Source organism: Musa acuminata, chromosome BXJ3-5 (genome assembly GCF_036884655.1).
Source record: "Musa acuminata AAA Group cultivar baxijiao chromosome BXJ3-5, Cavendish_Baxijiao_AAA, whole genome shotgun sequence".
In the NCBI taxonomy this organism is placed as follows: Eukaryota; Viridiplantae; Streptophyta; class Magnoliopsida; order Zingiberales; family Musaceae; genus Musa; species Musa acuminata.
In genome coordinates this window covers 11677564-11693340 of record NC_088353.1, presented here as the reverse complement: position 1 = coordinate 11693340, position 15777 = coordinate 11677564, and the positions used below count along the sequence as shown (strand labels likewise).

Here is a 15777-nt window from a genome sequence, read left to right as displayed (position 1 = left end):
GAGGTGGAGAGGGGGAGGAGAATAGGAGAGGTAAGCAAAGACTCTAGCCTATGAGGCTCTGAATCCCTCCTATTTATAGAGGTCCCCTGTCAAACCCTAATAGATCCTCCCCTAGTGGGTATTGGATCTGTATCCAATAACCCAAGCCTTTTAGATTAGTGGATCTCTATCCAATAATCTCTCATGGGCTCTTATTGGATCTCGTCCATGCGATCCAATAATTCAGGGGCTTATTGGATATCCAATAAGACAAGGGCTCCATCGGATATCTCATATCCGAACATTTACTCATCGCAATGCCTACCATATGTGCGTGACCCTCTAGGCCCAATATCGAGCTGGCTATGAGTCATACCTGTAAGAACTCCTTCTAACTCAATGAATTATTATCTCTATAATAATTCACTCGACTGATCGACTACGGACGTACTAGGCCACTACGCCATAGTCCTCAAACGATACAGGGGAATCCAATCCATTGGACCTGTCTGTCCTCAGTTACCATATATCTATAGTCCCTCATCCATCTAATATCCTAGAGACTGTATATCGAGCATGGTGCTATCAGACCCATACGGTTTCTACTCGAGTCTCGCTCTAATCGAATTCTCCCGGAGAACTCTTTCTCTCTCAACCCGAATGACCCTGGCCAGATATATATAACTTGAGTAATGTTTGCCTCATGAATCATAGTTTGTCGATCAATTTCCTCGACCTCCCCTTATATTGTTATATCCACTAATCATTTTTCTATTTCATCTCCTTCATTCTCACTCTTATTGAAACTACTATCATAATCAATAAAAAGATCATCTATAATAGAGGCAAAAATTTAAAATATTGTATAAGAAAGATATAGCTATAAATTATAAAATTCTTATTACAATATCTATAATTCTATATATCTAATCATTAAAGTGGACCACTTTTCTAGAAGGCTTAGTTTAGGCCTTATTTTCTCCTGCATTTACATAAACTTGATCAAAATACATTAAGTTTTATTAATAATGCTCTATAAGTAGCTTTTTATTGCATATAATGATAGTGGCAAATTAAGTTTTTGACATATTCGACATAAAGAAAAAAATTTAATTTATCTTTTTAATTGCATTTATCTTTCAGCACTTTGGTAGTATTTTTAGGATCTTCGACAAATTTTATACTTTGTTCTATTATTTTAATAAAGTTCTTAATTTACATTATTAAGATAGAATGCAACATGATTCAACAAATCTGCATTAAATATAGTGATTCAAAATAAAAAAAATTTAAACACTTATCAAAATCTTTATCATTCAATGATTCAATAATAGGATCTTTGCGTTAATGTCTCATCCTTACTCTTCTCGTAGTTATACTAGAACTACTACTATTACTTGAGACCATTACAATACTTTGATCATTGATTCTCACTGTTGTTATACCCAACGAGGTCCAAGAACTTGTCGACATCGGCAAAAGACCATAGCATCGTGATGCCCTAGCTGTTGCCCTTCAAAGGATCAAGAGGCTGCCTTCTCCTCTTCATCGTCATCACACTCCAATTTGTTGAGGTCCATCGGATGCCGATGTGGTAGGGGAGAGTGAGGCTACTGCCAACTAGGGCAGGGATGATAGGACGATGGGCAACTAGATTAGAAAAAGGGGTAATGGTGGGTTCTCAAGAAAGTGGAGAAGAGGAAAAAGCAATGTTTCAAGGCGACGCCCTGGTCGTTGCCCTTCACATGTTCGAGAGATAGCCTCATCCTCTTTGTCAACCTTGCACTATGATTCGTCGAGGCTCACCGAGACACCAATGTGGTAGAGGGTGAGGTTGCGACGGATAACAACGTCACCATCGACCACGGTGGGGATAATAGGGTGACGAGTGAACAAGTTGGAAAGAGGGGCGATATTAGATCCTCAAGAAAGGAAAAGAGAGGACGAAAGTGACACTTCGAGGTGGCGCCCTAGCCCTTGCCCTTCACAGGATTGAGAGGCAGCCTTCTCTTCATTGTCCTCAAGCTCTGATTCATCAAGTCCTACCGGGATACCAATGTGGTAGGGGAGGGTAAAGCTGAGGCAAACAACAAGGCTACCACTAGCCAAGGAGGGGATGAAAGGGTGGCAAGTGAGTAGGTTGTAAAGAGGAGCATCGATAGGCTATCTTGAATGCCACCGACCTTCAAGGCAGCGCTTTGAGGCGATGCCCGAATCTCCTCTAGAACACCACCAGCCTCATGCACCACTAATACCACCGTTGATCTATTGTCCATAACGCAACTGGAGAGGAGGGTACCGGAGGGGAGGAAAGTAGAGAAGTTTATATGACAACACGTTGAAAAAAGATTCTTATGAAATTAATAATTTAAAAGATATTAAAATTATTATTTTATCCTTTCCAATTGTGCCCTTTTGCACATGACGGCATATGTGATTTTTTCCATCAACAAAGTTGATGACATGAGGAGAATTGAGATTAAATATTTTATAAGTATAGGGATCTTAATTTTACTTTTTAAAGTATAGGTCGAAATGCTAATCATAGATAACTATAGAGGGTAACCTATAATTACCTCATATGTTTACTAAGGTAATGGTTGAAGGTGCTAAAGAAGTCAATGCAATGTTTTCCACACTTACGTACTGAAATAAAAATAAAAAAAATAATCGATTTACATATAATATATTTTTAGCAGAGATTAGGAGTTGACACTTAAGCTATTAGGGTGATATTCTCGAGACCCAACAAGAAGATAACTAATTATGTGATTGAGCAAAATTTTGGACTCGGGTAAGTGGTTCTCGACCTGAATAGATTTTTTTAAAATTTATTTTATAATTAAATAAAATTTTAATTATTATTTTAGAATAATAAAAATTAGGGTAAGCAAAATATTATATACTCCTTTAAATGCTTATATCATAACATGATTCCATAATGTGTTAATTATTAAATTTATCTATGTATGATTATTTTAATTATGAATTATCATTTGTCATAAATTTATCAATGTAAAAAAACATGTGTTTATAGTAAGTAAAAATGAAGATGAGTGGTAAATGTTCCGTATGTATTGTTTATACAGCATTGTGGATTCTAAGTGCATTTGAGAATACATTTAAAATATGTTTCGAGCGCCTAATGCATATTTCAAATATGAATTTATATTTTATAACCTTTTTTAAAATCGTATCTAGCCTCGATATTATATTGAAAATACTCAAATATTGAAGTACCTTATAATATCATTAGCATTTTGGTATTTGCAAAATGTTAATATAATTTTTTAAATTTTCAAAGTACCCTATGAATTTATATAAAATTGTTAAAATAATTTAGTAATAAATCAACATGATTTATATTTTCTACAAGATGAAATTTTTATTTATTTATTTATTTATATTAATATATTTTTATTTATTATATATATTCGAGCCCTATAAAATTTTTATAAGATTCCATACATTTATTTATTTTGTTTACTTTCTTATTAATTTAAAATAAAAATATATTTATTTTATTTATTTTTAATAAATATTAAAAATATTATAAGGGTAAATTTGTTATAAAATATTCAATAAACTTTGAAAAAATAATTTTACTAAATAAGACTTATGTCAATGCACATTTAAAATGTAGTTTTTATCTATTATTTACCAAATACTTAAAATTGTAAATACTCATGGCCTCCCCCATCTTCATGGTAATTCATCCAAGTATGTATCCGTACTTCACATATGTTAGGAAGAATTTTTTGTTAAATAAAAATGAGACTTGGAAATATAAAATAGTTAAGAGATTCTTTTGTGATATAATGACTTTGTTATATCAAGTTAATCTTTTGAGTATATTGATTGTCATTATTTATTATTTAATTATAATGTGCATGAGTTTCCATGGAAGTGATCATGTGATAAATCGGTTGGAAGAAAGACTATGGTCAAACTTGAACTAAGTCTAACCCATGGTCATTGAATCGTCATGTCACTATTTTAGGGGCATTCAGAGTATATAATAATAGTTTACTCAAATTTATTTGAAGTTACCTATGAATTTTTGGGACCATCATCACTCGATATGGAGCCCCTTCCTAATATATTAGCTTTTGAGATAAGTAGTCACTCAATCATATATTAAGATGGTATCAAAGCAGGTCATAAGATCATATCCTGTATCTGCTCTGCTCGTTTATGTTTAATTAAAAATATTTATACAGTATCCATGTTTTATTCGTGTTTATATCACTCGGATATCATTCACACATCAAGTCTAACCCACTTGCTCGTGAGAGAGAGATGTTGAAACGTATATTAAGCCTGTTCTTAATTGCTTAAGCTTTTGAGAGAATTTGTCATCTATTCTTCCTAACTGTCTTTAAGATTATTATAGAGCAAAAGATCCTGAATTCAAATCTTCATTTGGTCATGCTAGATATATCTTTGATTAATAATATGTGTTTAAAAATATAAATTAGGATCATGCCTCATCTACTGGTATTGACAAAATAATAATAATAATAATAATAATAATAACACACTTAAGGGATATGGAGTTGATATTGCTCCTTTGCTCCAAACGTCTCAAAAAAAAAGGATTCTATCACAGTCGATTTCTCCCGTCTTTAAAATGATGAACTCTTAGGCTGCCATCATCATGATTAGCTAAGCTAAATGATAGACCACATTTTATGACCGAATGTCGCTAATGATAGATACAAGTGTGATGCTTGTCTATTCTAATGTCAACATAAAACGGGGCAATCCAAACAGTGTCTAGCTAAGCTAGGCTGGTTGCCGTTGCATCCAATATAACGTTGTCGAGCTTGCATAGACAAACACGAGATGCTAATTCTTTTACTGACAACTTTGACGGAAACCGAGAGAGAAAAAAAAAAAAAAGACTAATATCTTTTATAACGTTATATTAAAATTTATATTTAAACAAAGAGTCTGTTTAAGGATTCTACTAGAATTAGAAGTTATATTATTTAGTTAGGACAGGTTTAGATCGAAAGTAACTGTGATTAATTAAAAAACGTTGTTATTAATGTCTTTTATCTTCTTCTCTATAATCCTTATTCTATGAATCATCAAAGAGTAATCCGTCTTCCAAATTACTTACTTTTCCAACAACGTCAAATAGAAAAATCCAAAGGCTTCCTTCCATCAGTGTCTTTAGCATTTTCGAATCTGATGTGCAATTTAGGTATTTAATCTAAATCCAATTCAATTGTCTCTACTCATCCTGAAACCGACTGACAATAGTTCCGTTCATGTCCAATAGGTATATATACCAAAAGAACACTAAATTAGTTGCATTCTTTATAAGTGTTTTGACACCTACACGTAACAAATGAGACTCGACATTATTGCTCGATGAATACAGTGATAATTGTGTGACTCATCAAGTCTTGAATCTCACTGAGTGACATGAAGATGATATTATTATAATCATCATATATGCAGCATGATGAAAAGACTGAGATACATAACATGCAAGCACTTTAATGATCGAAACAATAATCAGCTTATAAGAAAAGTATAGGGAGGTGGTGATAATGAAAAGACATCACGCTAATATAAAAACTTGCATGTACGATGACGAATATATGATAGCATTAAAAGTTGTGTTTTAAATGTACAAGTTTTTTGTTATTTGAAAAGGTATAAAATGGCGACGATTATGAAAAGACAACAATGTAGATCTAGAAAGGCAAAATTAAATATAAATCCCTCTCGAGTTAGTGATTTATTTGTTTGATCCTCTAAATTTAAGTTTAGCATCTATATACTTGCAAAGCTCCAGAACTTCCAAATACTTCGTTTTAGCTGTTCATCAAAATTGATCACTGGGATAAAAACATTGGAACTCAAATTAACATTAATACTTCCTTCAAGACTATCTAAAATATGAGAGGTCAAATAATTGTTAAAAATAACATATGATATTTTAGATATTTAAAACTTTTTTTAAATATAGTCATAATCATGATTAAGTAGTTAACATGATAGTCGGATAGGTTCGAATTACCATGCATGAGAATTGTGATAAGCAGATGAGATTTCTCTAACTGTTTGAGGAAATCTCTTTACTCTGTTGAGGGAAGTTGAGGAAAATTCTCCCTTCTAACTTATATAAAAGGAAGGAGGATATGTTAATAACAATCAACTTCTTCTACAACTTATTTATCTATTTATTTTCTAATATGGTATCAGAGCAGTTCCTCCTTGGCGACAACAATATCACCGTGTGTTAGCCAAGCGGCCACGGTAACACGTTGCCTCAAGAAGAAGCACAAGACAAGAATTCAGAGCCAGTGCTAATGAGCATCGTCTTGGATCTGCTCATCCACTTCTTCTCTTTCTTCATCGCCGGTCTTGCTTTTCTTCGCCGGCCTTGCTCCCTCTCCTATTTGCTGCCTACAACAAACACTCTCCGTCATCGTCACGCAAGGAGGAAAACATTCTCTCACTGCCTCCTCAATAGCGATGAACGGCGAACAGCGATATCTTCCTCGCTTCCCGGCCAACAGCAGTCGCAACCGCTGCATCTTCCTTCCTCTACCATAGCAGCTTTCGCTACCGCTTTTCTCTATACATCTAATTGCTGTAGATTTCTCTCACTACAGTTTCCTTGAGTAACACTACAGATTTTCGCGGCCATTTCCCGACGAACCGTAGTCTTGAATACCATTGCAGTTTTCGCAGCCATCTTCCGGCGAACTGCAGCCTCTACAATCCGCTGCAGCAAGCAGCAATCCACAGCAGCGAACCACAGTCTACATCTAATTGCTGCAGATTTCTCTCACTGTAGTTTCCTTGAGTAACACTGTAGATTTTCGCGGCCATTTCCCGACGAACCGCAGTCTTGAGTACCGCTGCAGTTTTCGCAGCCATCTTCCGGCGAACTGCAGCCTCTACAATCCGCTACAGCAAGCAACAATCCACAGCAGCGAACCACAGTCTTGAGTATCGCTGTAGTTTTCGTGGCATCTTTCGGCGAACTACAGCCTCTACAATCTGCTACAGCAAGAAGCAATCCACAACAGCTGCCGACAACTTTGGGCACTATTGTAGATTGCCCAATCTGCTGCAGCAATCTATAGCAGCAGCCCCCTCCCTCATTCTCCACCTCTTCTAAAAAAAATAAAAAAAATGTCTTCGTTCACTTCTTCTGATGTTTCAGTTCCTATAGGGACTCCCACTTCTTGTTCTTCTACAGGGCTTATCTCCATCAATGCTGCCACGCTGATACCCTTTAAGTTATCAAAGGGTGGCAACTATGCGTCTTGACGAGCTCAATTTTCTAATCTTTTATTTGGATACGACTTGCTAGGTTACATTGATGGCTCCTTCAAATGTCCTCCGGCCATGCTCAACATCCCCGGCGATCCCAGTCCAGTACCCAATCCAGCTCACAAACTATGGCTACGTCAAGATCGTCTCATTCTCCAAGCTATTCAAGCTTCAGTTGTTGGATCCGTTGCTCCCTTGATATCTTCCTGTGTGACAGCTGCTGATGCATGGTCTACACTGCAAACCACCCTAGCAAATCATTCGCGTACTCACAAGCTCAGTCTTCTATCCAAGCTTATGGTGACAAAACAAGAGGGAAGTAGTATCTCTGATTATCTACAACATATCAAGGTTATCATTGATGACTTGGCCTTGATAAATCATTCCCTATGTGACGAAGAGGTTGTCATTCATACCCTCAATGGTCTCGACACCGACTACAAGGAATTGGCTGCTGCAATTCGGGCACGCGACTCGCCAGTCTCTTTTGAAGATCTTTATGATAAGCTGACTGACTACGAGATGTACTTGAAGCGTGCGGACAAACTGCCTGGATCAACTGTCACTGCTCAAGTCAGTAATAAGTCTAAACGGAAGAGCACTCGGTACTCGCCGAACATCACCCAAGGTTTGGCTACTACGCCTCTTGATTCTGTGAGTTCCATGCAACACCCCTCCTATCCTCCTAGTCATCACTTCTCATAAAGTGGCAACTCCAGCCATCATCCGTCTTAGCGTCCTGCCCTACCGAGCCATCAAAGACGAGTCGTTTGCCAACTGTGTGACAAAGTCGGCCACTCCGCTAAAGTTTGCCGGTCTCGTCCCCGCCTCCCTGCTCCGTCACACTGGCCTTAGGCAAATCTCCTAACTTCTCCGACACCTAGCCAGTCCAACTGGATTGTCGACTCTGGTGCCTCTCATCACATCACCGCTGATCTTCAGAATTTGCCTCTTCACAATCCCTATGGCGGCGATGAAGATATCATCATCGGTGATGGTAAAGGACTTCCTATAACTCATACTGGTTCCACAACGCTTAATTCTGACTCTAATATATTTACCCTCGATGATGTTTTATGTGCCCCTCATATTAAACGCAACCTCATTTCTGTTTCTCAATTTTGCAAACATAACAATACTTCCATTGAATTCTTTCCTGATTCATTTCTTGTTAAGGACTTGAGCACGGGGGCATCATTGGTCCAAGGCCCGAATAAAGACAACATTTACGAATGGCCGTCAACCTCTCGAATAACCCGGCCCACTGTTCATTCTTCTGTTGCGGCTCCAATTGATGTGTGGCATCGTCGGCTTGGTCATCCCTCGTCCTTTATTCAGCAGAAATTATTATCTCGTCACTCTCTTCCTTTTTTTAAGTCCATTAATTCTATGATGCATTGTGATGCTTGTCTTAGTAATAAGAGTCATCGGCAGCCTTTTGGCTCCTCTTCTATTTCCTCTTCTAAACCTTTTGAAATTATATATACTGATGTTTGGGGTCCTGCTCCAATCTTATCTTTTGATAAGTTCCGATTTTATGTTATTTTCGTAGATCACTTCTCTAAGTACACATGGATATATCCTCTTTCCCATAAATCTGGCGTTTCTCGCATTTTTTCCACTTTCCAGAAGTTGGTCGAAAACTATTTTCAGTCTACCATTAAATTAGTCTACTCTGATGGTGGTGGTGAATATCAAGCCCTGGCATCCCATCTCTCAGCTTGTGGCATTCAACATCTCAAGTCTCCCCCACATACTCCTCAACTAGTTGGTTCTGCCGAACGCAAACATCGGCATATAGTAGAAACTGGACTCACACTTCTACATCAGGCTTCCATGCCTTCAACTTTTTGGACAGCAGCCTTTCAAACTGCTATCTACCTAATTAATCGAATGCCTACACCAGTTCTACAATACCGGTCCCCCTTTGACACACTATTTCACAAACCCCCTAACCTTCGTAAACTCCGAGTGTTCGGTTGTTTATGTTATCCTTGGTTACGTCCCTATGCCTCTCATAAGTTAACATCCCGATCTACTCCTTGTGTCTTTATTGGTTACTCACTTAAACATAATGCTTTCCGCTGCTATAATCTCCACACTCACAAAATCTTCATATCACGTCACGTTATCTTTGTTGAGTCTAACTTTCCTTTCAAAACCCTTCTATATCCTGCCATACAGACCACTTCACTATCTCACTAGGGTATACCTTCGGTCCAATCGGACGAGCCTCCCATGACTTCGTCTACTTCCTCCCCTCCTGATCCGCACTATATCACTCCAGTTCAACACTTGCCCGTTCCTACTCCACTCCACTCTTCCCCAATTGATGGGGCAATATATTCCAAAACACAACCATCCTCTTTACCTCCTTCTTGCCCAAGTGCCCCTGACGTGTCTCCACTTGACCCGACTTATCCCACAGATCCTCACCCAACATCACCTCCCAATCCTGTCGTCTCTAATCATCCTATGACCACTCACTCTAAGCATGGTATTTTTAAACCTCGTCAGGTACTTAACCTACAAGCTATCATGAATTCCTTATCCCTCAACGTTGAACCCACCACCTTCACTCAAGCCCAAAAATCTTCACATTGGCGTACTGCCATGAGTGAGGAATATAATGCCCTCCTCCATAATTCAACGTGGGATCTCATTCCTTTCCATCCTTCACAAAACATCATCGGGTGTAAGTGGGTCTTTAGAATTAAGCGGAACCCAGATGGCTCTGTTGCCCGATATAAGACACGCTTGGTCGCCAAAGGGTTTCATCAACGACCTGAGGTTGATTTCACTGAGACGTTTAGTCCTGTTGTTAAACCCACTACAATCCGGCTCATCTTGAGTATGGCTACCACTAAAGGCTGGCAATTACGACAATTGGATGTTAATAATGCCTTTCTACAGGGATCTCTATCCGAAGATGTTTTTATGTAACAACCCCCCAATTTTACTCATCCTCAATATCCACAGCATGTTTGCAAACTTCGGAAAGCCATTTATGGACTTCGTCAGGCTCCGAGAGCTTGGTACACTGAACTTAGCTCATTTTTTACTTCTGTCGGCTTTCTTAACTCCAAATCTGACACTTCGTTGTTTCTGCGACATTATCATGGAAACACAATGTATATTCTGGTATATGTGGATGATATTATTGTCACAGGCAATAATCCCATCAGCATCCAAGCGTTCATCAAACAACTGGCAGCTCGATTCTCGCTTAAGGATCTCGGACCCTTGAGCTACTTTCTGGGCGTCGAAGCTACCTTCACATCTTCCGGTCTCCTTTTATCACAACGTAAGTACATTCAAGATTTGTTATTAAAGACAAACATGCAGAATGCAAATGCAGTTACAACCCCCATCTCTACCAGTGGTTCTCTCAAATTATCGGATGGAAGTCCTGCTACAGAACCCACTCAATACCGCCAAGTTGTTGGCTCTTTACAATACTTAGCTCTCACGCGTCCAGACATCTCATTTGCTGTCAACAAATTATCACAATTTATGCATCAACCATCTACTCTACACTGGTCTGCGGTCAAGAGACTTGTACGATATCTTAAAGGGACCATAAATCATGGACTCTTTTTTCGTAAACACTCTCCACTTTGTCTTCATGCCTTTGCCGATGCTAATTGGGTAGGTAACCTTGATGATAGAACATCCACATCAGGGTATATTATCTTCCTTGGTGCTCATCCAGTCAGTTGGAGTTCTAAGAAGCAAAAGACAGTCGCTCGGTCTACAACTGAAGCTGAATACCATGCCATTGCTGCTACCACTGCAGAACTCAATTGGATCATGAATCTACTCTAGGAACTCAACATCGATTCCACCCCTATAATATATTGTGATAACATTGGAGCTACCTATCTGTGCGCTAATCCGGTATTCCACTCCTACATGAAACATATTGCTATCGATTTCTACTTTGTACGCGATCAAGTTGTCCGCCGTCAACTTCGTGTTTCTCATGTTCATACGGCTGATCAATTGGCCGACTCATTTACGAAGCCTCTAGCTCGTAAACTTTTTGCATTACATCAGTCCAAGATTGGCCTCCTTGATCGGAGCACCATCTTGTGGGGGCATGATAAGTAGATGAGATTTCCCTAACTGTTTGAGGAAATCTCTCTAATCTGTTGAGGAAAATTCTCCCTTCTAACCTGTATAAAAGGAAGGAGGATATGTTAATAACAATCAACTTATTCTATAACTTGTTTATCTATTTATTTTCTAACAAATTCCACATCGATACAATATAAAAAGATGTTATGCTAGAAACGCAAGAATGATTTGATTTTTTTTGTGTTATCTGGCTATCTTCTTCGTACAAGTAATATTTTTAATCGACAAGAGTTAAGTTCTAGAATAAACACAATCTGATGAAAAACCATCCATTAAAAATACTAATCACATTACCTTCAACCTATCAACCTCCAATATCGTCGTGTTCCTCGTGTGACTCTTGATAATGTTATCACATCAAGATGATCTTTTCTTCTGTTGATGATAATTACAGTGTTAAGAAAAAAAAAATCAAACTTTGAGTTTAAATTGGAATTAGAGTTAGAAGTTTGATTGTAATTATAAGTCCTATGAAATTAGATTAATGTATTTTTTTTTATATGTAGTTTATATCTGGAGATTGAGAAATCATAATGAGGAAAATTCTATATTAATTAGTGTCCTTTATAATTTGTACCGATTGCCAAAGGCTCGTAAATGATATCTGAGACGACATGTAGGCTAGCCATACTAACAATGGTCATCGAGGTGCGTAGATGACAATCCATTAATGTCATGAGGAAGTGACTTGTTTATTATCTCGTATTGGATCCGGATTGGATGATTGCGTTGTCGGTGACTGCTGACACTTGGAATTCACGGGTCCCAACTGAGTGGGGACACGTTTTCCCTTTGAACAACCTACCTGACAAGATGGAAAATAAAATTCTTGTATCCTATCCGAGTCCAGACAACTGAGCTCCACCGTCTAATGCTCATTTGACAATAGCAGGATCTGTTGCCACGTGTTCAAGGCCAAATATCAAGCGGTATCGCGCGATGCAGAACGGTCGATGCGACTTGAGGCTGCGTGCAAAAGAGAGACAAAACAGATAGATTGGAAGGCCGAGGCCACCACCATAACAACTAATATGATTCGATTTCTGTGGATTTAATCTGCGAAGGGTTAGGATTAGGAGGGATTTAGTTTGGAAATTCTAAGTTGAATGTTGGCTCCAATTTAACACTCGAGTTGGATTGGATTGACTAAGCTATTATAGGATTGGATTTGATTAGGTCTATCTAAAAATACTCGTTTATCAGTGGCTTAGTTCTTAAACGAACTACGATTTATTAAAAAAAAAAATCCTAATTTTAGGTTTTGCTTTCATAAAGCGTCTCGAAGTGGGATTTTTAAATACAAATCATTTACTTCTTATATGGTGAAATGTCGTAGATAGAAATACTACTCTAAGATAAAAGCTTGGAAATGGAACGGTAAAAGCCTGAAACTAAGAGTTTATTTACAAAATCATTCTTATATTGTCGATAAACTGAGAGATGCATATGATATGTTAACATTTTTTATTGTCAAGACTATCAAAAACGATTCTGATGCAAAATTATTGACCATTCATTCCATTTCAATAGAAATGACTACGATTTAATTCAAATCATCACATTTAAATTAAAATCGAATCGATTCAGAATTAAAATCAAATTGGATCAATGATTCAATTGTCTCGAATCAAAACCGAGATCGTACGATTTGGTTTTGATTTCTAAAAATTAAAATCAAAATATGATTTAAAATCAATTAAATATAAATGAAATATAAATAGATTCGATAATATAATTGTTAATAATTTGATTTAAAGTCTACTGACTTTGTATTTGAGTACATTTTATTTTTTTATCAATCGAAAATCAATGAGTCAAATCAAATCGAAACTAAATCATAATTTTAATTTCAGAAATGATTCCATATGCAAAATCGAAACGTTCGATGGTGTTCGCCCATACATTTCAATGGTGTTGATTCCTTTATTGAAGCAGAAAACAATAGAACCCAAAACCAAAAATGAAAAAGGCCCAACCATCATCTAAATTGAGCTACCCAGGCTTTCAGCAGCCTTCCCGTCTTTTCACTCACTCTCCTGATAATTTTTGGGTGGTGGATCTCTGCACCCTCCCGAGACTCATCCTTCCTCTGCCATCATCACCAAATAACCAAGCAAGAAAAATATAAAGCCGGAGAACTCTTCAAGCGTCATCTCAACCCTGTGATGGACTCCTTCCTTGCATCCCCTGCAACCTTTCTTTGTCTCGCTCTTCTCCTCTCAGTCTTCTTCTTCCATGAAGGTAACAAAACTGTACTGCTTTAATGGGGCCGTTTGTCTCGGGGTTTCTTATGAATGCTGGCGTGCTGTGTGCAGGGGACAGCACGACATTCACATTTGTGAACAAGTGCGGGGAGACGGTGTGGCCGGGGATCCTCTCCAACGCCGGCAGCTCCCAGATGCAGCCCACAGGCTTCGAGCTCGCGGCCGCGGCCTCTCGCTCCTTTCAATCCCCCGCCGGCTGGTCCGGTCGATTCTGGGCCCGGACGGGCTGCTTCGTCTCCTCTACCGGCGGCGGCGCCTGGACCTGCGCCACCGGGGACTGCGGCTCGGGCCAGGTGGAGTGCAAAGGCTCGGGGGCCGCCCCGCCCGCCACGCTCGCCGAGTTCACTGTCGCGTCCTCGTCGGCGGGGCGGGATTTCTACGATGTCAGCCTGGTGGACGGCTACAACCTGCCGGTGCTGGTGGAGGCGAGCCGGGGGTGCGCGGCGGCTGGCTGCGTGGTGGACATAAGCCAGCGGTGTCCGGCGGAGCTGAGGGTGGGGGAGGCGTGCCGCAGCGCGTGCGATGCGTTCAGGAAGCCCGAGTACTGCTGCAGCGGGGCGTATGCTAGCCCGGCCACCTGCCGGCCGACGGCGTACTCGGAAGTGTTCAAGGCGGCGTGCCCCAAGTCGTACAGCTACGCCTTCGACGACCCGACCAGTACTTTCACATGCTCTGGAGGAGCCGATTACACCATCACCTTCTGCCCAGAATCTGCCCCAAGGTATGTAACCATTTTCTTCATGTCTAAACACCAAGTGTTTTACCTGCATTTGTTCTTTGTGACTCTTCTTGCTTTGATTTGGCCTTTTTTTCACATCTTATGTTGGATTTGGAGCTTCGTAAGTAAACTTGTGGCTTTTCGTGTGCTGGAAAGAGAAGATGTGAACGCTGCTTACATTCTAAGTAGAAGACTTCATCTTGAAACAGCGCAAACCATCTGGTTTGAGCGATTTTTCTTTATCTCCCACCAATTATTTGTTTCTTTCTGTACTGGAGTGAGTGCGGGCATCATTGATCAAAAGACTGGCTTCTTTCTTGCTAATGTCAGTCTGTCCATTTCGCATTTTATCTCAACATTTAATTTTTGATATACAAATTTGCTTGAAATATCTTGTCCGCCTTTTTATTCATTTTTCCTTGATGATTTGATTCGCAATCTCTACCTTTGATTGGAAGCTTAGAAAGCAAAGACAAAGATAAGATTTTTCTTGTGCCTTGTCCAATCCTTTCCTCGTTTGCTACTGTCACGATCGCAGCTCCAACCCTATCTAAAGGATCGGTAGCTTGTGTTTGTTAATTGGGACAGGCATACTGATAACTAAGCTTCCTTTCGTTCTTTTTGTTAACGGAGTACAGTCTCAAATCAGCGAGTGATTCTTCTTCAACTTCAACGCCAAAACCAACATCGTCTTCGACTCCGTCTTCTACTTCGTCTTCAACATCAGCATCAACATCAACATCAGAACCGGCAGGTGGAATGATGCTGGCAGACGACGCTTGGCTTGCAAGCTTGGCCACGGGCGACGCAACCCCCACACGGAGGAAAGCCCTCTTCCTATCCTTCTCTTCAATTGCAGCCACAACAGCATACATCCTACTGTTGCTTCCATAGGACAGACACCATTCTACGCCCCGCCCTATCTCCTTTGTCAAAGCGGATCTGTAAAAGGGTCGTCCTGAACCTAAAGATCAAAAAAAAGATGAAGGCCTACGAGATTCCCAACGGTCACTAAGCTAATTCTTACCGTTGTAGGAGGGGGAAGTTGGACCAACCGCATAACCTATATATAATTTTGATGAACTGTGTCTATAGTGTACCATTTTATGCAAACACAATGCTAATATATATATATCATTATGTGTGCTATGTTGATGAGCACGATGTGATGTGGGACAATTATCTGATTCTTTTTGGGCAGTGAAGTAAAATGAGTGATTTATTGGTCTGCCTATATGATATGATGATGACTTGCAGCAGGTGGTTGGTAGTGGTGATCTGATTGATGGGTTCACTGTAACAACATTACTACTTGTTTTAACCATGATTATATATATAAGTGAACTATGAGTTACGACAACCTAGCCGTCATAAATGTTG

The 15777-nt window shown here is 39.2% G+C and overlaps 1 protein-coding gene across 1 annotated transcript; it reads left to right on the top strand.

Moving 5' to 3' along the window:
* The first annotated feature begins 13435 nt into the window (after window positions 1-13435).
* LOC135637876 (thaumatin-like protein 1) lies at window positions 13436-15546 on the top strand. The gene is made up of 3 exons (XM_065150731.1): window positions 13436-13656; window positions 13731-14400; window positions 15036-15546. Exons 1-3 carry the CDS (start codon window positions 13581-13583, stop codon window positions 15289-15291), a joined length of 1002 nt encoding a protein of 333 aa, XP_065006803.1. The 5' UTR covers window positions 13436-13580; the 3' UTR covers window positions 15292-15546.
* The last annotated feature ends 231 nt before the right edge of the window (window positions 15547-15777 follow it).

Bases quoted from the DNA above. Each gene is read 5' to 3' on its own strand.
- LOC135637876 (XM_065150731.1), top strand. From the start codon at position 13,581: ATGGACTCCTTCCTTGCATCCCCTGCAACCTTTCTTTGTCTCGCTCTT. The intron at 13,657-13,730 runs GTAACAAAACTG...TGCTGTGTGCAG, and splicing joins AGTCTTCTTCTTCCATGAAG to GGGACAGCACGACATTCACA. The intron at 14,401-15,035 runs GTATGTAACCAT...AACGGAGTACAG, and splicing joins TGCCCAGAATCTGCCCCAAG to TCTCAAATCAGCGAGTGATT.